This window comes from Canis aureus, chromosome 3 (genome assembly GCF_053574225.1).
Source record: "Canis aureus isolate CA01 chromosome 3, VMU_Caureus_v.1.0, whole genome shotgun sequence".
NCBI classification, from domain to species: Eukaryota; Metazoa; Chordata; class Mammalia; order Carnivora; family Canidae; genus Canis; species Canis aureus.
The window spans coordinates 79,316,473-79,340,962 of record NC_135613.1 but is presented as its reverse complement, the minus strand read 5'-3'; the positions used below and the strand labels follow the sequence as shown (position 1 = coordinate 79,340,962).

Genomic DNA, 24,490 nt, shown 5'->3' with positions numbered 1-24,490 from the left:
TTGTTGACTGGAGAACAGCATGAGGGAAATTTCTAGGATGTCAGAAATGTTCTGTATCTTTTTCTGAGTAGTGATTACAGATTGTGTTGAACTGAAGGTTTCTGCACTTTATGTATGTTATACATAGTATAAGATAAAGAAAAGCATGTGTGTTAGAAACAGACTCTTAATTATAAAGAACAAACTGATGGTTACCAGAATGGAAGTAGGCGGGGGGATGGGTAAAATAGGTGATTGAGGTTAAGGAGCGCACTTGTGATGAGCATTGGGTGTTGTATGGAAGTATTGACACTACATTGTATATCTGAACTAATATGACACTGTATGTTAACTAACTGGAATTTGAATAAAAGCGGATTTTTAGGGCAGCCCGGGTGGCTCAGCAGTTTAACGCTGCCTTCAGCCCAGGGTGTGATCCTGGAGACCCGGGATTGAGTCCCACATCAGGCTTCCTGCATGGAGCCTGCTTCTCCCTCTGTGTCTCTGCCTCTCTCTCTCTCTCTCTCTCTGTGTCTCTCATGAATAAATAAATAAAATCTTTAAAAAAAACCCCCAAACCCCGGATTTTTAAAAAAGTAATTCTGGGTATAATGGACTTTGACCTTACTAGATGACACCCCTGAATAATAATAATAATAAAAAATAATAATAATAATATCTAGATACAATTAAGGAAAAGCAAAACAACTACCTGAAGCTGTTGTAAAGTGAAGAGAAGCTGACCTGGTAGGGAATAAACACTCAGTTGGAGGAGGGAAGATAGGGAACAATACCCTGATACAGTTTGGGGAATTATGGAAACAAATGAATCAGAGGAGTCCTCAAAGTAGATTCCCCTGACCCTAAAACATGCATGTACAGAATAGACTCAAAGCTCAGACAAAGCCAAAATACGTGAAATGGTATTAGAGATACTGCCCAAGAAGCAGAGTATGTATTTCAAGTCCAGACAAAAAAATACCTGATAAAAGAAGGGAAATAAAATGCATCAGGGGAAAAAATAACTGAAAAATAACAGAATCTAGAATCTCCACTTAACATTCATAATGTCCAGGATACAAACCAAAATTACCTGACATAGAATTAAGAAAACTGAAAACTTTCTCAAGTAAAAATCAATTGTATCAGATCCACAAGATGAACAAGATATTGTAGCTAACAGATAAGAATTTTAAAGCAGTTCCTATCTCTGTCCTCAATAAGGTAAAACAGATTACGTTTTCAATAAATGATAATCTTAGATGAGGAATGATAAATCTCAACTTATAAAGTGAAACACTGAATACTAACACTATGTAGAACATATAAGTTCTACAATGGAAAAATACAATTTCCCAATGACAAAATGGATGTACTTGACAACTAAATGGACATCACAGAAGACAAAGTAAACTTGAAGACTGACCAAGAGAAATTACTGAAGGTAAAACACAGAGAAAAATGCTGAGTAATATGAACAAAGTCTCAGAGGCTTATTAGAATTTACCAAATGGTAAAACATGTTTGTTTGTAATATTTAAAAGAGAAAAAAGAAATAATGAGACACAAAAAATATCTGAAGAAATAATCCTTTAAATTTCCCTAATTTGATAAAAGACAGACATTTTTAGGTCTAAGATGCTAAGTGAATACCAAACAGAAGTAATATAAAGAAGCTCATATAAAGGCAAATCATAGTAAAACTATTTAAGTCAAAGATGAAGAATCATAAAAATCAGCAAAAGGAAACCAAAGTATTGCATATAGAGTACATTGGCTAATTTCTCATCAGAAAGCCCAAAGAGAGTATAGCAACAACTTTAAAGTGCTAAGAACAACAACAACAAACACACTGTCAACCCAGAATTCTATATTTAGCAAAAACACTCAAGAATGAAAGTGAAATAAGGACATTTTTAGATAAGAGGAAAATAGAAAAGCTGCAATGTAAGAAATGATGAAAGAAATTCTTCAAGCTGAAGGAAAATATCAGTTGAAAACTTGGATCCTTAAACAAAAAGAAGAAAAGAATAAAAATAAGAACACCCCAAATGGAAAATATCTGAAAAATAACTGGTTATATACCCAAAAGAACTGAAAATAGGATCTTAAACAGTCACACTCCTGCGTTCACTTCAGTGTTATTCACAATAATCAAGAGGTAGAAGTATGGAAGTGTCCATCAACAGTATATCCATCAGTTGAATGGATAAAGAACATGGGCTATAGCCATTAAGCAGAACATTATTCAGCCTTAAAAAAGAAGAAAATGCTGTCACATGGATGAACGCTGAGGATATTAGGCAAAGTGAAATAAGCCAGTCACAAAAGACAAATGTTGCATGATTCCACTTACATGAGGTATTCAAAGTAGCTAAACTCTTAGAAACATAATGTAGAAGAGTGGTTGCCAGAGGGTCTGGGGGAAAAGGGAAAGGGGAGTTATTTTCCTTTTTTTGGGGGGGGGAGTTATTTTCCAAAGGATATAGAGTTTTGCAGTATGAAGAAAGTTCTAGAGATCTATTGCACAAAAATGTGCACAGTTAACACTATACTGTACACTTAATGGTTAAGATAGCAAATTTTATATGTTTTTTGACCACAATAAAAAAGATTATTTTTATTTATATGACTTTTTCTCGACTTTAGAAATCACATACTGTTTAAATAAAACTATAACATTTCATTGTGGGATTTATAATATATGTAGATGCACTTTGTATGTTTATCAAATTGTAAAAATATATATTTTAAATAAAATTTTATACATTATATATTTGTATATAAATATATAGTTATGTAATATACACTTACAACATTATATATTAAAATGATGCACATTATATATAAAATCAAGTGTTTTGTGTAAAACCAAATTGTAGGGGATCCCTGGGTGGCTCAACAGTTTAGCACCTGCCTTTGGCCCAGGGCATGATCCTGGAGTCTCCGATCGATTCCTTCATCGGGCTCCCGGCATGGAGCCTGCTTCTCCCTCTCCTGTGTCTCTGCCTCTGTCTCTCTTTATGTCTATCATGAACAAATAAAAATCTTTAAAAAGAATAAATAAAACCAAATTGTAAAAAATATTCAAATAAAATTCAGGGAAAGAGAAACAGGTGCAAAAAACACAGGAGGAAGCAGAAAACAAATTAAAATGAGGGGACCAGACTCAAACATATCAATAATTACATTAAACTTTAATTAAACTTTCCAATTAATAAGAAGTGATTGCTTTTTGTATTGTAAACAAATAAATAAAACAATAAGACCTAGCTATATGCTATCGACAAGTGACACATTTTTTTAAAGATTTTTTTTTAGGGGTCCCTGGGTGGCGCAGTGGTTTGGCGCCTGCCTTTGGCCCAGGGCGTGATCCTGGAGACCCAGGATCGAATCCCACGTCAGGCTTCCTGCATGGAGCCTGCTTCTCCCTCTGCCTGTGTCTCTGCCTCTCTCTCTCTCTCTCTGTCTTTCATGAATAAATAAATAAAATCTTTAAAAAGATTGAGAGAGAGAGGCAGAGACACAGGCAGAGGGAGAAGCAGGCTCCATGTAGGGACCCCGATGTGGGACTCGATCCAGGGTCTCCAGGATCAGGCCTTGGGCTAAAGGCAGGTGCTAAACCACTGAGCCACTGGGGCTGCCCAACAAGGGACACTTTTTATAAAGACACAGAAAGGCAAAAGTAAATGAATGAAAAAACAAATGCCATAAAGAGGAAGCAGAAAATGCTGGATTAGTTATATTAATTTTAGATAAAATAGATTTTTAAAAGATAATGACAAAAGGAACAGTGCATTAGGGAATCATGGTATATATATCATGATTCCCTAATGCTATATATATATACATATATATATGTATATATATAATGCAATATATATATATATATATCTCCCCAAAACAGAATTTCAAAATCTATGAAACAAAATTTGACAGAATTAAAGGGAAAAAATATATATAATTCTACTATCATAATTAGCATCTCTCACAGAAATTGACAGAAAAACTAAACATAAATGATTTTATCCACAATCTGCCGAGTACTTACCAACCATGCATAACTGACAATTTGTACACCCAACAATGGCAGAAGACATCATTTTTTAAAAATTCATTTATTATGTTTGCAATAATAGTCTACACAGCATTAAACAAATTTCAGTAGATTTTTTAAAGTTGAAAATCATGCTGCCAATCTACTCCATGGTATTGCTGTGTCTACATCCATTTTGTTTGACCAAACAGCCTGTAGACACCTTAAATTGACACTATCCCCTCATGCAAGTATATGCCTTAAACAGAGGTCTACAGAGTCACCAAGCAAATGTAAGTTCCTGTTATGACTTTCCCAACAGCCCTTGTGAGGAATCAGCTGCCCAGCCTCCCCAGGGCCTTCTCCTAATGTGCCTTAAAATAAGACCCCCTATGGAGCTTTCCAAAATCCCATTCTTTTAGTTTAAACTGAGCAATCTGGCTTGTCTGGGATCCCCAAAGCAATGTACCACGGATCCTAATAAAGGTATGCATGGGTCATAATGCTCTGTCTGTAATCTGCCTTGACCTTCCCATGTGGCCCTGCAAGGATCTGTGAGTAATAAACTTTATTTCAACTTCTCCTGTGATCTGTTATTGAACCTCATAATCTGGCATTCTGTGTTCCACTTAACAAAAGTTAATTTAACAAAGTCAACAATACAGAATATGTTCTTTGACCACAATGGAATTAGATTAGAAATTCGCAGCATAAGATAATAAAGAAACTCCTTAAACCACAATGAGATATCACTTCACATGAATCACAATGGCTAAAATTAACAGGTCAGAAAACAACAAATGTTTGGTGCAGATGCTGAGAAAGGGGAACTTGCTCCCACTGTTGGTGGGCATGCAAGGTGGTACAGCCAGCCACTGTGGAAAACAATGTGGAAGTTCCTCAAGAAGTTAAAATAGAGGCAGCCATGGTGGCTTAGTGGTTTAGCGCCGCCTTCAGCCTAGGATGTGATCCTGGAGACCCAGGATTGAGTCTCACGTCAGGCTCCCTGCGTGGAGCCTGCTTCTCCCTCTGCTTTTGTCCCCCTCTCTCTCTCTCTCTGTGTCTCTCATGACTATAAATAAATAAAAATTTAAAAAAGTTAAAATAGAACTACCCTGTGACCCAGCAATTGTACTACTAGGTATTGCCCCAAAGATACAAACATAATGATCTGAAGGGGCACATGCACCCCAATGTTTATAGCAGCAATGTCCACAATAGCCAAACTATGTAAAGAGCTGAGACATCCATCGACAGATGAATGATAAAGAAGATGTGATACATATATACATATATAATGGAATATTATTCAGCCACCAGAAAGGAGGAATACTTACCATTTACATTAATGTGGATGTAACTGGAGGGTTCCATTCTCCTTATACTGAGGTTCCATCCTTATAGTGAGTGAAATAAGCCAGAGACAATTATCATATAGTTTCACTTATATGTGGAATATAAGAAATATTTCAGAGGATCATAGGGGATGGGAGGGGAAACTGAATGGGAAGTCATCAGAGAGGGAGACAAACCACGAGAGTCTCTTTACTTTAGGAAACAAACAGAGGGTTGCTGGAGGGGAGGTAGGTAGGGATATGGTGTAATTGAGTGATGGGCATCAATGAGGGCATGTGATATGATGAACACTGGGTGTTGTATGCAACTGATGAATTATTGAGCTTTACATTTGAAACTAATGATGTGCTATATGTTGGATAATTTAAACAAAAAACAAAAAAATTTAAAAAGGAAACCTCTTAAATTTTAGAAATCAAACAATGTATTTCTACATAATAATTAGATATAAAAGGATACATCATGAGCACAGTTGGGAAATTTTTAGAGTTGAATCATGAAAATACATATATCAAAATTTAGAAGCAGTTAAGTAGTGAATAGAGGGAACTCTATAGCTTAAATGTCAACATAAGAAAAGAAAATAGTAAGTAAATCTAAATTTCTGCTACCTTGAAAAATTAAAAAAAGGAGTCCAAATTAAACCTAAAAGTGGAAAGAAGGAAATGAAAAAGATAAGAACAGAAGTCAATGAAACAGAAACCAGAAAACCAGTGGAGAAAAATAAATATAACCAAAAGCTGTCCTTTGAAGTGATCAATAATAAAATTGGTAAATATCTAGCCATACTAATCAAGAAAAATCATAGAAAAAAAGAAAAATAATAGTGAAGACACACGTTACCGAATAGGGAATGAAAGTGGAGATATCAATGAGATTCTACACACACTAAAGAATCATAAACATAAAGGGTTATCATATTGTGCCATTAAATTAGACAAAGTAGAGGAAGAAATTTGTCTTGAGAAAGACAAAATTACCAAGACTGACCAAATGAAGAAACAGAAAATATGAGTAGCTTAGTAACTATTAAAGAAATTGAATTTTAATAGAAATTTTTCCCACAATGAAACTTGAAGCCAAGCTTGTTCATAAGTTAATTTTATCAAACACTTAAATAGAAATAATTCTCCAATTGTACACAAGGGCTTTCAGAGGAGAGAGGAGGGACTACTTCCCAAATCTCTTAGGAGGCCTTTATTACCTAACCTGACAAAGATATCACAAGGAAACACAGATCAGTATTCCTTGTAAACAAAGATTTAAAAACCCTTAATAAAATAAAACATTAACAATTTGAATCCAACATGTGTAAAAGCATAATATATCATGATAAAGTTTATTCTTGGATTGTATATTTGATTTTACATCTTGACAGCAAAAATGTAATTCATCATATTAATAGGAAAAAGGAGAAAAACCATATAACATTTTTAAAAGGCAGCGAAAAAGCATTCAAAAAATTCAATACCCTTTCATGATATAAAATTTCAGCAATGGGCCATTCTCACTGGATTCAGGCATCTCTGAAAAATATATGGCTGACATCATATTTAGTATGAAAGACTCAATTTCTTCTAAGTTCAGAAATAAGATAAACATATCTAAACTCTTCATTTCTTTTTTGCATTGTACTAAGTTCTAACTTGTACAATAAGGCAAGAAACAAATAATTAATGAACATATCAGAAATGAAATAAATCTATTCTTATCTGTGGGTGACATAATCATGTATGTATAAAACATTAAAGAATTGACAAAACAAACAAACAAACAAACAAAAAAAAAGAATTGACAAAAAAGCAATAGAACTAGTGAATGAGTTTCATAAAGTCTCAAGATTTAAGATCCATATACAAAAATCAACTATATTTCTATAAATTAGTAATAAATAATTAGAAAATGAAATTGTAAAAATTCCAATTATTAGTATTAAAAATACTAAGGAATACATTTAACAAAAGACCTCCACAAATAAAACATTGCAAAGGAAAAATAAAGAAGAATGAATGGATAGTTATACAATGTACATGGACTAGAAAACTCAATGATGGCAATCCTCACCAAATTAATCTGCAGGTTTGATGCAATCTCAATTAAAATCCTAACAGCCTTTTTTTAAAAGAAAGAAATTGATAAGTTTATTTCAAAATTTATATGAAAAGATCTAGTATAATGAAAAAGATTTTGAAGAAGAAGAACAAAGTTGGATTGAAACTACTTGACTTTAGGACTTATTATACAGTTATAATAATTAAGTAGTAGACATAAAGATCAATGGAAAAGGATAGAATCTAAAATGGACCCATATATATATAGTCGTTTGATTTTGACAAAGGTATAAGGGTAATTCAATGAAGAGACACTGTTTTCAACAAACAGATGGTGCTGGCATAACTAGACATCAATATGGGGGAAAAAATGAACCTCAGCCTTTATATTATCATTTGCATAAATGAACTTAAAACGGATCATTGTCTTAAATGTAAAAGCTAAAGCTTTTAAATTTTTAGAAGAAAATATAGGAGAAATTCTTTCTCATAGCAAGTTAGGCAAAAATTTCCTGAATGTAAAAAAAAAAAAAAAGAGTAAGAAAAACATTATAAAATGGAGTTCATTAAGATCATTATGGTCACCCTTACCTGACCTCTTAAGAAGCTAGAGTCCCTTCTTGTGAAACTGATCATTTCAAGAGGAAAGAATGAGACCTAAAGAATAGAAGTTACTTAACAATACAGCCCACATCAACCACTAGAGTGAAATCCCCTTTGCGGATCTGTCTGGTCAAAGTACACTCATATTCTATCAGTTTAGGACACTTCTAGTTTCAAGAAGAGGGTCAAGGATCACTGGGCAGTAAAATAACATTGCAACATTAAAACAGATTTATATGAGTTAGAGAAAGTCATGATGCAATTGCTGTACCACATGATTCTGTTTTTTGTGGGTCCTTCTAATTAATATATATACTAAGAAAAAGCTTGTTTCTATATTTTTTATTGAAAACTTATGGAAATGATAATAGTTTAAGCTGATCTTTCTCACATTTTTGGGGTCCTTTCCTGGTTGGTCTCCAAAGTACAGCTCCAGACAACAGCTTTTCAAAATGCGGACTACAATTCAGAAGTGGACCATGGCAGCAACTCACTGGCATGGAAACTCTTTGGTAAATGTCATGGACATCAACAACAGTGGGAAATACAAAGTTTTGGACTTGACCATCAGATCCCGGGAATGTACTGGACACAATCTCTTGAGGTAGGACCCCTGTGGAAGCAGTGGGGAACCTGTGAGCATGTGCTCTGCAGTTGTGTGTGCAAGTGATAATGATATTGTTGTGTGGGCATGCATAGCTGTCCCAATGGAGTCCCAGGATAAGCAGAGTGAGGACACAATGGATTCAGACAGCTGGCTCTGAGCCGGGAGTGTTTGCAGTTCCAGCCTTTGGAGTATCTGTGCTAGGAGCAAGAGATGATTTTGTAAATAACATGCCAGGGTACTGGCAATTACAGGGATGCTTGCCTTTGACTGTGGATGTGACTCAAATGGTGATCATGTCAAGCTGCTTTCCCTAAGTAGGTGGAACCCTGTGGCTTTACACTGTCCTTATATTAATGAGGAGTGTGTGTAGAGGCGGGAGGGACTAAGGAGGGAGAGAGAGAGGCTTTCATTTAATCAGTATTGAATTCAGTTTCAGTTTATTTAAATGTATCGAATATCTTCATTTTGTTGTTTGGGCGGGATTGGAGGCTCAAGACTTGACTAGGATTGTTACAGCACAGTCTTTATCTCCATGATAGATCCAATTCTCATTCCTGATTTATTCCTCTAAAATTCTCTGCATTTGTTGTTAAATTTTGCTCTCCACCACGTCTTTTTCTGAAATGCTTCAATTACATTACAATTACTTTTGAAACTCCCAGAATCCTCTAGAAAAGTTGGAAAGTGCATGAAATGGTAAAGCAGTGGAAAGATCATAAACTTTGAAATCAGAAGGTAAAAGACTTCCATCAGTGCACTGATATGCTAATTTCCTACTATGTGCAGGTCATATATATATATATATATATATATATATATATATTCCAATTTTATTTTCTGAAGTGTGTGAAAATGATACAAGGTTTGTGAGGATTAATGAAGACATAATGTGTGTGAAGGGGTTTTGTAAACTATAGAATGCAGTATAAATGACAGTTCTTGCTTTAAGTGTAGGCCTAGTCAGTTTGAAGAATGGAGAAGGAGCCACTAGAAGAATATGAAGTAGATATAAAAGACTTCATAGTTCATAATTACATTGACATGGAATTGTAGAATAGGCAAAAATATAGTGATAGCAGATGAAATGATTGTCTGGGCCTAGAAAATGGGGTGAGGAGTTTGTCTTCAAAGAGGCAGGAGAGAGCTTTTTTGGAGTGATAGAAACATTATATATCTTCATTGTGTTATTGTTTACACAACTGTATATATTTACTAAAATTCATTGAACTTTAGGCTTAAAATGGGTGAACTTTATTATGTAGACCAATAATAAAATATTAAAATAGGTGTGGCAGATATTAAAGTTGATGAATTGTCTCAAAGTTTGAAAAATGCTAAAGGAAAAAAGAGGAGGATAACTCCAATATCTGAATAATAATAATTCTAGAAAGAAATAACAAAAAAAATTGTGTGGGAAGACAATTATCAATAAAGAGTATGAGAAAAATTTCCAGAACTAGAAGATTTGTATTGCTAGATCAAAGGAACACTCTGAAAGAAAATAAACATACCATGAATATTATTGTGGATTTGAGAACATTGTGGATGAAGGTCGTAAGAGTTTTGAGAGAGAGAGAAAGAAAGAAAGAGAGAGAGACGTGGCGGCAGGATGGGGTGGGATAGGGAGGTGGACAAGATAGAGATAGAGAGAGAATCACATAATATATAAAAGAACAGAAATGAGAATGCTACTGGACTTGTCACAGACACTGATGCTGGGATCTAGGAAAGAGGGGATCTAACACAAGAGAGCAGCATAGGGAATTCCAGGCTGATGGCCATACACTGGGTCTAAAAGGCAATCATTCCAGTACATATAGAGGGTGCAAACCTCCAGGGAAAAAAGGAAATTGACAGATAGTCCCATATGTTTGAACATTTGGAAATTAATATTGATGGGTATTTGATAGATACTATGCAGCATGTGAAAATATGAAGGAGAGATACATGGCATTGGGACGTTATCAATTCCAGGAAAAATTTCAGATAGTACAAATAGGAAACATAATTAAAATATAGTATTTGGCTGATTATTTATATAGTGATGGTTATTTGCATAGTTCTCATAATGTGGACATTAAGTATTGAGAATGAAAAATTATAATGTAACTGAATGGACATGAGCACGAACTGGGGTGGGAGAGTGTTAGAGAAGAATCCACATATATTTTAAGTGAAAATAATAAATTCCACAAATATTTATTGATAACTATTATAAAGCTAGGCCCCATTATTTACTGATCCATGAATAAATGTCTAAAATAGAGGATCCCTTCACTATGAAAGGGTTTGAATCTTTGTCAATTATATTCTTTGCATCTGGGACTTGCTGTCCATATCCACTTACAGTTACAATGGCGCAAAAACACCAGAGAGCATCCAAATGGAATATCTGGGTTCTACACATGGTCCTTTATGCCCCCATGAGTGAAGGCAGCCCTACTTCTCTTGCTGATTAGGATCAATTATTTTTGCCAGGATGGTGAATCCACTTGTCTGCTGGTTGCAGGCATGAGGAGTCCTCAGTGCCCTGGAGGCAGCCATAACTTAGAGTTTTTTGGGGACCCTTGTGTCCTCTGGCATTTTGTCATCTAGACTAAAATCTAACTCCTGATGCTCCCCATTCTTTAGTTATTCCTGCCTTCTTACTCATGGTTCCATAGAAACCAAAATTTTAGTCAAATTTGATTTGTGGTTCTTTCTTTCCTTCTCTCTCAAACCACAGAGATATTAAATCCCGATCTTATCTCTTGACACTATTTTTACTTTAAAAAGTTTAACTGATGTTCCTGTTTTTATTCTCTCCCTGTTTTAGATAATCCTGAATAGTAGGGCAGTCTAAAATATCTTTTTCATGCCAGGGTGTAGATTTGAATGATGATGATGATAGCAACAACATAATAATTATTATGCCTTTTATGTTTCAGTAATGGAAATGGCACCATTTATGATTATTATCCCCATTTTAAAATAAATAATTTGAAGCTTAGGAGAGGCTAAACTAAGTTTCCAAGGCTACACAGCTAGTAGGTAGCTAGGAATTGTAGAGGTTGGTTTGATTCTGTATAGAATATCTCATTTAACTAGAATATATTTCATAGTGAAAGAATCTGCTTCTACTAAATTTTCTGGGAAAACATATGTAAATTAGGACCAATCCAAATGAACTAGGACTTATGATACCCCATTAATATCACCCTCTACTTCCTCTCCAATAAAGGAATGGGAAGGCTAGGCAGATGTCTGTTTTGGGGCCAAAAAAGATGTGCTAAATTTTATATTTGTTGAGTTCAGGGTGACAACAGGATGGCATTTTAATAAAGAATTTGTATACATAAGACAGGGAATTCACAGCAATGTGAAAACTAAATGTGAGAGCTAACCATACCGACGACGTTGTTGAAGTCATGAATGAGCTCACCAAACATTTAAGAAAGAAGAGGTCCAGAGACTTGAGAAGTGAACCCTAGAAAATTTGAAACATGAGGGCAATAAGGTGATAGAATAGGAGATGCCTCTACTAAACTATAAATTTCTTTACAGCAAGAACCATTTCTTTTGAATCCCTGTACATAGTATTTAATATGCCAAACACACAGAGTAAGAACTAATTCAACATTAAGTATAATATAGATCATATGACTTCTTTTTTAGGGGGAGGGAGGAGCATAAGGAGAAGGAGAAAGAGAATCTTAAGCAGGCTCCATGCCCAATGCAGAGCGCAATGCGGAACTTGATCACACAAACCCTGAGATCATGACCCAAGTCAAAAAAGAGTCAGATGCTTAACTGACAGAGCTACCCAGGTGCCCCTATATCATAGGACTTCTGAGAGATGAATTTAATTTTATGAGCATCTTGAGAGCCTAACTGAAGACACATTAAATGAAGACATTTCAGCTACCATCTTTTCTCTCTGGGCAGGCTCTCTAACTTTTTTGGTTGGAATTGTGGCTTATTCTTGTAGTTCTCTTGTGTGGAGTGAAGGGTACTGACCTCACACTACTCTGGTGCTGCCTGAAGGTTTACCAGACATATGAGGGCTAATGCATGTGCATGAGGTATATATACAAAGACACTGTATTATACATATTTTCCACATTAGTATGTTATAATCCATGTCTCACATATATTTTAGTGATAGCAATAAATAGAACAAGAAATCCATTATACAGAGATTCAAATTTTGGGAAGATAGTTCTGCAACAAAAGTAACTTAATCAAGAATATTTATTTCTGGGGTGCCTGGGTGACCCAGTTAAGCAACTGACTGATTTCAGTTCAGGTCATTATCCCTCGGTCCTGGGATCCAGCCCCTGTTGGGCTCCCTGCTGAGCAGGGAGCCTGCTTCTCCCTTTCCTGCTCCCCCTGCTTGTGCTCTCTCTGTCAAATAAATAAAATCTTAAAAAAAAGAATATTTATTTCTATGTTTCTTTCTGCTTGTATTAGAACAAGTCACTAGTAGAAATGACTTTGTAGCAGCCCCAGTTCACTTGAAATAAAATCTAGATGCATTTGAAATGAAATTCCCATGGAAACCACCTTTGAGGTGACAAAAATCTCAGAAGTTTTCCCGGTGTTGCATCATGCATTCAAGAACCCTCTAAGATTTCTAGAGGAAAGTGAACATTTAATTAACCCCTAAGGTCTTCATTGCCTTTAGGTCTAAGGAGAGTTTAACTGTAGTGCTTATTTTAATTTTTTGATAATAGATTGCTTTTTCTGTTTCTTGAATGTGTAGTGGGATTGAGAAAAGGGATTGGGATTCATTAGAGTTGCTCTAGGCCACGGAAATTTCTCACGTAAACACACAGCTGAGGGACCATTATTATTGAGTCTTAGCTGAGGGGAAGCAAGTCCTCACTGATGCGTGTTCTCACATAAACACACAGAGGGTGTGTATAGTGGTTTTAGTTGGCTCTGCCTGAGGAAGATGGACTTCTCTGCCTTTGTGTTTTGATTTCTTAACTTCTCCGAGAGGACTTCATCCCTTAACTATGAGCAAAAACGGAACTCATCTGCTAACACTTGAATTTATCCAAAAGAGACATTTTTGGATGGAAAATTTGCTATACTTATATATAAAGCCCCTGGAAAAATTGCTGCACAAAGTTTTATTAGTCTTTATATCAGTCTTAGTTAATAATTTATATTGCATGACTTGTGATTGTCTAAAACCTCAGCAAGATCTCTTGGCCCTCTATCTTGTTACTACCATCAGAATTTCCTCCCTCAGATCAAGTAATCTGGGTTAACATATTGCATTTACAGTGCAGTATAAAAATGTGATGCTGTAGAAAGGTGCTGGATTGAGTCATGAATGTCCAGTGTTTTATTAGAGTAACTAATCGTACCAAGCAAACACTTTTTAGGTCTCTTTCAAAGTCAAAGTTATCACTTGAATGTCAGATTATTCTATTTTAAAACTGAATTCTGTAAACTTTGCCTTTGCTATCCCTATTCCTTGTATTCCTTTTCTTCATATAACTTTTCAAGTTACATATTTTACCTTTTTCTCTTTCTTCTTTCTTTCTTTCTTTCTTTCTTTCTTTCTTTCTTTCTTTCTTTCTTCTTTCTTTCTTTCTTTCTTTCTTTCTTCTTTCTTTCTTTTCTTTCTTCTTTCTTTTTTTCTTTCTTTCTTTCTTTCTTCTTTCTTTCTTTCTTTCTTTCTTTCTTTCTTTCTTTCTTTCATGTATTTTGTCTTTTCTCACTTGATTAAAAGCCCCACGAGGGCAGGAACCACTTTGTGTTTTTTCACCAAGACTTAGAAAAGTTTTAGGAATGGGATAGATATTCAATTGATAGGCGATAAAAGAAGGCCATCCTTGTTCAAAGTCTTTCATCAACTCCCCATAATCTGACATATTGATTGAAGACTCTGTTCTCTGCCTTTAGGTATTGATAGAAGTTGTTCTTAGTTATCTGACAAATAATTTGTTTTTAATAGTCAAGCTTAAAATGAAGGGTTAAGTAGTGGAGAAAATTCAGAGAAAGTTTATTTTTAAGCGTGGAGAAGGATCAAATAATTCTTGGGAGGATCCCTGGGTGGCTCAGTGGTTTGGCACCTGCCTTCGGCCCAGGGAGTCCCAGGATCGAATCCCACGTCGGGCTCCTTGAGTGGAGCCTGCTTCTCCCTCTCCTGTGTCTCTGCCTGTGTGTCTCTCATGAAAAAATAAGTAAAAATCTTAAAAAAATAATTCTTGGTATATATTGGATGTGACTGAGAAATAATGAATATCCTTCTCTAAAGTCTGATTCCCTTAATTTTACCTTTCTTGGTTTTAGCACTTCCTACATTCCCTTAAAGTTATATAAGTACTTGTTTTTATCTATAAAGACTCTCATGAGATCCTAGTAAGTAAAAATGGCTGCTTCAGAGATTTCATTGTCACTTAGAAGAAGGTAGCGTGCTTAGTGATTAAAACTAAGAAGTTAAAATTGGACGGAGTAGAGTTTGACTCAAGATTCTGGAACCTACTAGCATGTGTGCTCCTTACTTTAAAGGAGAGATTGATAGATCTAATCTATAGGGCTGTTGTGAGAAATAAAAAGGTATTAATTTTTTGTGCATTGCTTTAGAAACTTGGTTTTAGTACAAGGATGCTGGATCTATACTGTGTTTGGTACATAGTAAGCACTCAATACAAGGAGCAAGTACTATTTTTCCCATGAGGCTTTGTTTTGAATTGTGCTTACAAAGATGTAACCAGAATGAAAGGTTAGGTCATTGAAAGCCACATCAAGCATTATCAAATGCATAAACAAACATTTCTTCTTCCTTAGGGAAGTGAGTCTCTGGAGCAGTGATCCTGAGGGAGTCCCTACAACTACGTCACGGAGATCTCTAATCCCAGAATAAAACTCTTTCATCTCCTGTTATCCATGGGCATTAGGAAAGGATGCTGTCTCATGCCTGGAATTTGGACAAGAGACTTGGGACAAAGCCACACTCAGAGATCAAGTTCTTGAGCTCAGCAAAACAATTAGAGGTTTTGATCCTCCAAGCAGAGGATCTGAGAGTAGAAGTAGCAGCAGAGGGTCTGAGCTCTGAGTTGTCACTTTCTGTTCACTGGGGCCATCTGAGTGTCCATGAAAGAGTTAGATGAGAGCCAATGGAGAAGAGCTCTGTGACTGCAAGCAGAAGCAGGGTTAGTGTCTGTCTGACCTGGTCTGTCCTATAGCAGAGGGGGTAAAAGCTCAAGCCCAGGAGCAAGATCACCCAAGTTCACCTTCTATTGTCACTCAGCAGCATCGGGACTTGTGCAAGTCCCTCAGGTTCAGTGTCTTCCTCTGTGAACTGGGGATAATCATAATGCCACATGGCACTTAGGACAGTGTCCATCCCATAGTTAGTACTCAGTGAACCTTCCCATCTGTGTCTTCTCCACGTCCGCCCCCCTGCACTTGCATGGCGTGTAGCCTCTTTCTGTCTCAGTGATTTGTTTCTTTTTCCTTTACAGACCCTCCTAGAGGACAATGGCTGCAGATAACGCCTCCTCTGTGACAGAGTTTATCCTGGCAGGCTTAACAGATGAGCCGGAACTCCAGATGCCCCTCTTCTTCCTGTTCCTAGGTTTTTATGTGGTCACCGTGGTGGGGAACCTGGGCCTCATAACCCTGATTGGGCTGAATTCTCACCTTCATATTCCCATGTACTTCTTCCTCCTCAACTTGTCTTTCATTGATTTTAGTTATTCCACTACTCTCACTCCTAAAATGTTAATGGGTTTTGTCTCAAAGAGAAACATCATTTCCTATGCGGGGTGTGTGACTCAGTTTTTTTTCTTCTGTTTCTTTGTCTTTTCTGAATCCTATATCTTGTCAGCGATGGCATATGACCGCTATGTCGCCATCTGTAAACCACTGCTGTACACGGTCACCATGTCTCCTCAGGTGTGTTTACTCCTCATGTTGGGTGTTTATGGGATGGGGGTGTTTGGGGCTGTGACCCATATGGGAAACATCATGTTTATAACCTTTTGTGCTGACAACCTTGTCAATCACTATATGTGTGATATCATTCCCCTCCTTGAGCTCTCCTGCAACAGCTCTTACATAAATTTGCTGGTGGTCTTCATTGTTGTGACCATTGGCATTGGGGTGCCTATTGTGACCATTTTCATCTCTTATGGTTTCATTCTTTCTAGTATTCTCCACATTAGTTCAACTGAGGGCAGATCCAAAGCCTTCAGTACCTGCAGTTCCCATATAATTGTGGTATCTCTTTTCTTTGGATCAGGAGCTTTTATGTATCTCAAACCACCTTCTATTTTACCCCTTGACCAGGGGAAAGTGTCTTCCATATTCTATACTGCTGTGGTACCCATGTTCAACCCGCTGATTTATAGTCTGAGGAATAAGGATGTCAAAATTGCCCTGAAGAAAACATTAGGCAGAAAACTCTTCTCTTGAAATGATTGTGAAAGGAGATCCAAAGCTGTATTTATCAGAGTATTTCTTTTCTTTTTTTTTTTTTTCAGTGAAGGAAACAAACACCAGTATTTTTTCTTATATACCTAGAGGAAAAATTTTAACTTGTTCTTAAGCATAAGTGTTCCCTCTGCTCTTTATTCTACCCTAAATATTCTAATCATTTTTGTTTTATGAAAATAGTTTCACAGTCATAGAGAGTTAGTCTTGAATAGGCCTAAGATATACTTTAACCTAGTCCTTCATGTTATGCATTACACACTGGAGACTCAGAAATACTTTGTAGGTTGTCCATGGGCACATATTTACCTCGTGCCAGAGCTGGGGCTCAAATCTAGGCCCTTGAAAACACTTTGCTCTTATTTCCTTTAGCCATGCTATTGTGATGTACCTTATTTCCTGACAGATTTCATTTGAAAGCTTTTATTTTTATTTTTGCATTTAAAGAAATCTTATTTATTTATAGTGATATGCAACTTTTTAAGAGTTAATCTTTGGAATGCTATTTTTGCAACAATGATAGTGGTGAAAAATGTGGTAATTTGATCTTGCAAAATGCTAAGGTTTAAGGTTTTTTGGTGGAGACTGAATTTCCCTATAGAATCAAGTGTGGTATCTGTTGAAGTGGTATGCAGTGCTGTAAGGATGCAGGCTTAGTTATTAGATCTTCTAATGGAGAGATATACAGATTTAAGGGAGTTAAAAATGTTGGATAAAAGCTTCACTCATTATTTACAGATTAAAAAGGTAGAATTTGGAGGCTTACTTCAAGTGTCTGAATGATATAACTGAGTAATAGTTTTGGATAGATGTGAGTCGTTAGAGCAGCATCAACCAACTAGTCATCAAGAAGGTAGTTGCCATTGTATTTTAAGACATTGCAAATAGTTGTGATATTTTAATGGTAGGGTGCAGGGTAAGGCAAAGAGATGTTGGAGTCAGGACAGGTCATATATTCACAGTATTAGTTAAATGGAAGCACAGCTTATGTAAAGAATCAGAACAATTTTGGGGCCTGAATACATTATTAGTGGTAACAGCTCTTTTAGAAGCAATGGAACGTGAACTGTTTGCAAGATACCTTGACTTATTAACTTTTCTAAGGATAGTTCTCTTCTATTAGAAAAAAATAAAGTTAGGATAAATGTTTAGTTTTATCCTTTATGATGGTTCTGTTCAATGAGGATGTAATAAAAGAAATGCAAGTGTAGAGACGACTGTGCTTTAGATAATATTATAGAGGGAAATATCATTGAGTTACTTATGAGTTGAGGGTTTCAAAAGGTTGATGGAAAAGCAGTACAATGCTGGTAATTAAAAAAAAACCTCACCTCCCTTTAAGTTGAAGTATAAGTTATGTACAGCAAAGTACACAAATCTGAGGTGTCAATGAATTTTTTCACATATGTAAGGCTATGTAACCATCACCTAGACCAAGAAATAGATTTGCATCATTTCAGAATATTACTCCTTGACCCTTCCAGGAAATATTACTCCCAATTCTCTTTCTGGAAATAGCTACTATTTTTAGTTTTATCAGATTCATTTTGTTCATTCTTGAACTTCATGTAAATATTACATTTACTTTTTTTATGTCTGGCTTCTTTCTCTCAATACAAAGTGTAGTGTGAGTTTCGCTAGTAACATTATATGTATAAATATTTGTTCTTGGTTATTGCTGTTTAATATTCCACTGTATAAATATAGAACAATTTATATATCAACTATTGCCTTAATGGATATTTGGCTTGTTTTCAGTTTCTGAATATTATTGTTAATAAAGATACTCTGAACATTTTTGAGCGTATAGTTTCTTTGAAATATATTTATTTATGTTGGGTCTATATCTAGATGTGGATATATGGGTTATAGAATAGATATACTTCTAGGCTTCTCAAATACTATCAGACAATCTTCCAAATATTTTATTTTTATTTATTTATTTATTTATTTTTAAAGATTTTATTTATTTATTCATGATAGTCACAGAGAGAGAGAGAGAGAGAGAGGCAGAGACACAGGCAGAGGGAGAAGCAGGCTCCATGCACCGGGAGCCCGACGTGGGATCTGATCCCGGGTCTCCAGGATCGCGCCCTGGGCCAAAGGCAGGCGCCAAACCGCTGCGCCACCCAGGGATCCCTCTTCCAAATATTTTAAACTGATTTGCATTGCCAACAGTTTCCAGTTTAAGGATGCTCCTCATCCTTCTGAACTATCATTGTTTTCAATTCTTTTCATTTTAATTGCTCTTTTGGATATGTAGTGCAATATCACTTTAGTCTTTTTCTTATACTTCCCTCATAAGTAATGATGTTGATTTATAAGTGGTATATATTTGGATATCATCCTTTGTGAAGTGTCTGTTCAAGTGTTTTGCCTACCCAAAAATAGTACCTTAGGTCTTTTTCTTATTAATTTGAGTTTTAGAAAAGTATATTCCGGATATTAATCCTTTTTCAGACATATACATTGCAGTTATTTTTGCTCAGTCTGTGGCTTGCCTTTTCAGATGGCCATTCCTAATGATGTCTTTTTGGTAACAGATGTTTTAATTTTAATGAAACTCCCATCTATCAACTTTTTCCTTTACTGTTAGCGCTGTGTCCTATTTAATCTTTACCTATTACAAAGTTATAAATATATTCTCATGTTTTCTTTTGAAAGCTTTACTGTTTTTCCTTTCATGTTTATATTTTTGATCAATTTAAATTAGTTATCATGTATGGTGTGAGGTAGTTAGTTTATTTTTTTCATGAATATATTCAATTGCTTTAGAATCATTTAAAGAAAAGCCATATCTTCTCTTTAAATTGTATTAGCTGTATTTATATAGATCTATTTGAAGACCATGTGACAATATTCTTATGTGAGTAGTTTGAGAGAAGTAGGCTTGGAGCCAAAGTTCTGTATTCTGCTAGCACAACATTGAAGAAAAGTGGTAAGAACAAAGATTCTTGTCTTGTTTTGAAGTGGATATTATGTTTATTCTAGGAATTTGATATCTTTTATGCTGTTTTTTAAAAGATTTTATTTATTTATTCATGAGAGACACAGAGAGAGGCAGAGATTTAGGCAGAGGGAAAGGAGGCTCCCCCGAGGGGAACCCAATGCAGGACTCCATCCTAGGACCCTGCAATCATGCCCTGAGCCGAAGACAGATGCTCAACCACTAAGCCACCCAGGTGTCCCTTTTAGCCTGTTTTAAATGAGTTTTTAAAATTTAATTTTTGTTTATTACTATTATATAGAAATACATTTTCTTTTTATATAGAGATGACACTTATACTACATGGGTTTGAACTGTGTGGGTCCATTTATATGTAGATTTTATAGTACTGTAAATGTATTTTTCTTAAGAACACTTTCTTTTCTCTAGCTTACTTTATTGTAAGAATACAAAACAAGCATATAAGACATAGACAAAATATGAATTAATTGATTTTTTATGTTATCAGTATGGCTTTTAGCCAATAGTAGGCTCTTTGTATTTAAGTTTTGGGGGAGTCAAAGTTATATATGGATTTTCAATCATGTGGAAGTTGATGCCTTAACCCCTGTGTTGTTCAAGGGTCAACAGCATCAATTTTGTAACCAGCTACTTTGCTAATTTCCATTATTAAATATTTCACATATTGGTTTAATTAACAAAAGAGGAAATAGGAAATCTTTTTAAAAAATTTCTATATTTATAATCATGTCATCTGCAAATAAAGACAGGTTTGATTCCTCCTTAATTATCCTTCATTTTCTTCTATGCTCTAAAACCTCCAATACAATGATGAGTAGAGGTGAAAATAGTGTACATCCTGTCTTGTTTCTGATCTTATGGTAAAAGCATTCAGGCTTTTACTACTGAATATGGTGTTTGCTGTAGCTTTATTTTATTTTATTTTTTATAGAGAGCATGATCAGATTAAGAGTGGGTGATTACTTCCAGTTAGAAAGTAATGTTTTTTTTCTAGAAAATACATATGGATAGCAAAAAAAATTCAATAGTATAAAAAAGTATACAGTAATAATAAGCCTTCCCTTTGTTTCAATTCTCCCCCAGATGTAACTAGTCCCAGAAATAGAAATAATCACAGATAGGCATACATTTATTTCTATGTATTTACTTATCTATATATCTAGGGACTCCCCTTTTTGTCATTTTAAAATTCTGTAAAAGGGCACTTAAAGATGTATCGTGAATAGATATGGAAGATAAAGAGGAGTGAGCAGAGGACATTGCTGGGCAAGAAGAAGAGAAATCAAGATATGTGAAAAGATGTGTAAGTAGAAAAGAAGAGGAAACATAGAAAACCCATGGCAGCTTCAGCTCTGGCAACATTTTGGTTTCTCCCAATCTTCTGTTCCCCATATATCCTGTTCCCATGACTGCCTAAGACTTTGCTTATTGCTATGAAGGGCAGCATCATCAAATGTTTAAGGTGCCAGAATGCCAAGCATTTTCAATTTGACAAACATTCAGATGTTTATTTATCTGTTTATTTATCTATTAAAGAAAAAGAGTTGGTGTTAGCTCCAAGAGGTGAGAGCTTGGTAGTTGTCACACTCATTCTTACATTAAGAAAAAGACTAAGCAAACTGAAAACCAACAGCTCTTCTTAGATCTAAAGGAAAACTGACATCACAGAGTGAACTCTCTCTCTGAAAACTGGAGAAAGAAGTGAAAATACAGAATCACAGCATATTTGGAGCTGAAGCTGCTGGACCCTATATACATATATGGGTAGTAATACTTCACTAATAATTGATGAACTGCTGGAGGCTGAGTATGGACTGGCTTGAAACATTAAAACTCTTAAGGACTCAGTCTTTTTTTTTTTTTTTTTTTAGGACTCAGTCTTAAAGTCTCCACACTTTTGTGAATTTTACCTCTGGGAGCACCATCAGGTTCTCATGGTGAAGGTTGGAGAAAGCAAGGGAAATACCCAACTCCTGGTCCTACTATCCCATCTCATCTTCCTGACCCAACAAATCTTTACAATAATAGGCACAGAGTGGAAAGAATGACAAAGCTCAGACTCTAATTAAGAGTGTCCAGGGAGGGATCCCTGGGTGGCGCAGCGGTTTAGCGCCTGCCTTTGGCCCAGGGCGCGATCCTGGAGACCCGGGATCGAATCCCACGTCAGGCTCCCGGTGCATGGAGCCTGCTTCTCCCTCTGCCTATGTCTCTGCCTCTCTCTCTCTCTCTCTGTGTGACTATCATAAATAAAAAAAAAAAAAAAAAAAAAAAAGAGTGTCCAGGGACATCCAAAGACAGCAGAGGAAACAAAAATGCCACTAGAGGAAATTGAAGCCTCAGACACCTATAGCTACAGCAAGTAGTAAATACAGCATAACTCCTAGCCAGATAAACATAAAACCTCACACTAAAGTCCTATGTACCCCAGATCCTATTACTTAAGACATCATGTTTCGTTTTCACCAAAAAATAACAAAGCACACTGAAAGGCAACATGAAAGTCTGAAAAGACAATGCAAACCACAGTATCAGACCCAGATATAGCAGAGATGTTGGAATTCTCCAGTCAGGAATTTAAAACAATTACAATTCTGTGCTAAGAATTTTAATGGAAATAGTGGACAGTAAGCACAAATAGTGGGCAATGTAAGCAGAGAGAGGGAAACTGTATGAAAAAAATCAAAAGGAAATTATAGAAATCAAAACACTGTGACAAAAATGAAAATGCCTTTGATGGGCTCACCAGCAGACTAAGCACAGCAGAAGAAAGAATCAGTGATCCTGAAGACTCATATTGACAAAATTTCCCTAAACTGAAATGAAGAGAGAAAAAAAAAAACAAAAAATATGGAGCGGAATGCCCAAGGATCATAGGACAATTATAAAAGGTGTAATATAAACATAATAATACCAGAAAAAAAGAGAGAAAGAAACAGAAGAAAAATCTGAAATAATAGCAGTTGAGCAGGATAAATACCCAAAAAAATCAACAGCTAGCCATATCCCATTCAAACAGTAGAAAACTAGATTTAAAAAAATCTCTAAAGAAGCCAGGGGACAAATACCTACTTAACCAACAAAAAACCATGGAAAAGAATTACAACAGACTTCAGAAACCAGAAACTTGAATTTAAATAAAATCTTGAAAGAAAAAAAGTATAGTTGATATTAAGAGAGGAGAAAAAACCTGGAATCATATAAATGCTCAGTTAAAACTGGAGAAGGTAGAGAATGGAAGATTAAAAAAGAAACAAAGAACAAGTGCAACAAATAGAAAATAGATTCAAATATTATAGATATTAGTTCAACTATATCAGTAATCACTTTAAATATAAACAGTCTAAGCATGCCAATTAAAAGACAGAGAGAGTGGATTAAAAAAGTAAAACTTAGTGATGTGGGATCTACAAAGCAATCCATTTAAAATATAATGTAAATGATTATTATAAATAATATAAAATATGAACAATATATTATAAATATATACTATCTATAAAAATACTTATATTTGTATAATACACTTACATATTATGCTTATTTATTATATACTTATATATTACAGTTTATAAATACTATAAAGCATAAATAACATGTACCATGCTAACAGTAAGCAAAGGAAAGCTAGAATATCTATATTAATTTCAGACAACAGATTTTAGTAAAAGGAAACTTATCAGGGAAAAAGAATTATATAATGATAAAAGGGTCAAACCCCAAGCAGACATAACAATTTTTAAGTTCACACGCCAGAAAAGAGAGCATCAAAATACACAAAGTAAAAACTGACAGAACTGAAAAGGGAAATGGATGAATCCATTATTATTGCTGAAGACTTTAGCAGACTGAAAATCAGTAAGGACACAGTCAAACTGAACAACATTATCAATCAAATTATCTAATTGGCATCAAGTCATGAAAAGACAAGGGAGACTCTTTAATACATATAGCTTAGTGGAAGAAGCCCTTCTGAACAGGCTATACACTGAGTGATTCCAACCAAAAATCATTCTGGAAAAGGAAAAACTATATAAACAGTAAAAAAAAAAAAAAATCAGTGGCTCAGTTCCATGACTAGATGGAACACAGGTATTTTTAGGGCAGTAAAAGTACTTTGATGACACTGTAACAGTGGGTATATAACATTTTGCATTTATCAAGTCCCGTAGAACAGAAAGAGCAATAACTAACATAAAGTCCAGTTTAATAATAGTGTATCTGTATTGGTTCATATATTATAATGAATGTATCTCACTAAGGCAAGATATTAATAATAGAGGAACCCCTGAGTGTGGAAGAAGGGATATATGGGATCTCTCTGTATCATCTGTTCAATTTTCTGTCTGCCTAAATCTGTTCTAAAAAATAAAGTCTATCGATTAAAAAAAATAAGAGTTCTGATCATTTTCTTTTCTGAGTCTTAAATTCCTTTCTTTACACTTTCTTACTGTCCAAATTCCCTA

At 35.2% G+C, this 24,490-nt stretch overlaps 1 protein-coding gene across 1 annotated transcript; it reads left to right on the top strand.

The window, feature by feature from the left end:
- The first annotated feature begins 8,458 nt into the window (after window positions 1–8,458).
- On the top strand, window positions 8,459–18,766 carry LOC144305945 (olfactory receptor 8B12-like). Its single transcript, XM_077885117.1, has 2 exons — window positions 8,459–8,629; window positions 16,093–18,766. Exon 2 carries the CDS (start codon window positions 16,109–16,111, stop codon window positions 17,042–17,044), a length of 936 nt encoding a protein of 311 aa, XP_077741243.1. The 5' UTR covers window positions 8,459–8,629; window positions 16,093–16,108; the 3' UTR covers window positions 17,045–18,766.
- The last annotated feature ends 5,724 nt before the right edge of the window (window positions 18,767–24,490 follow it).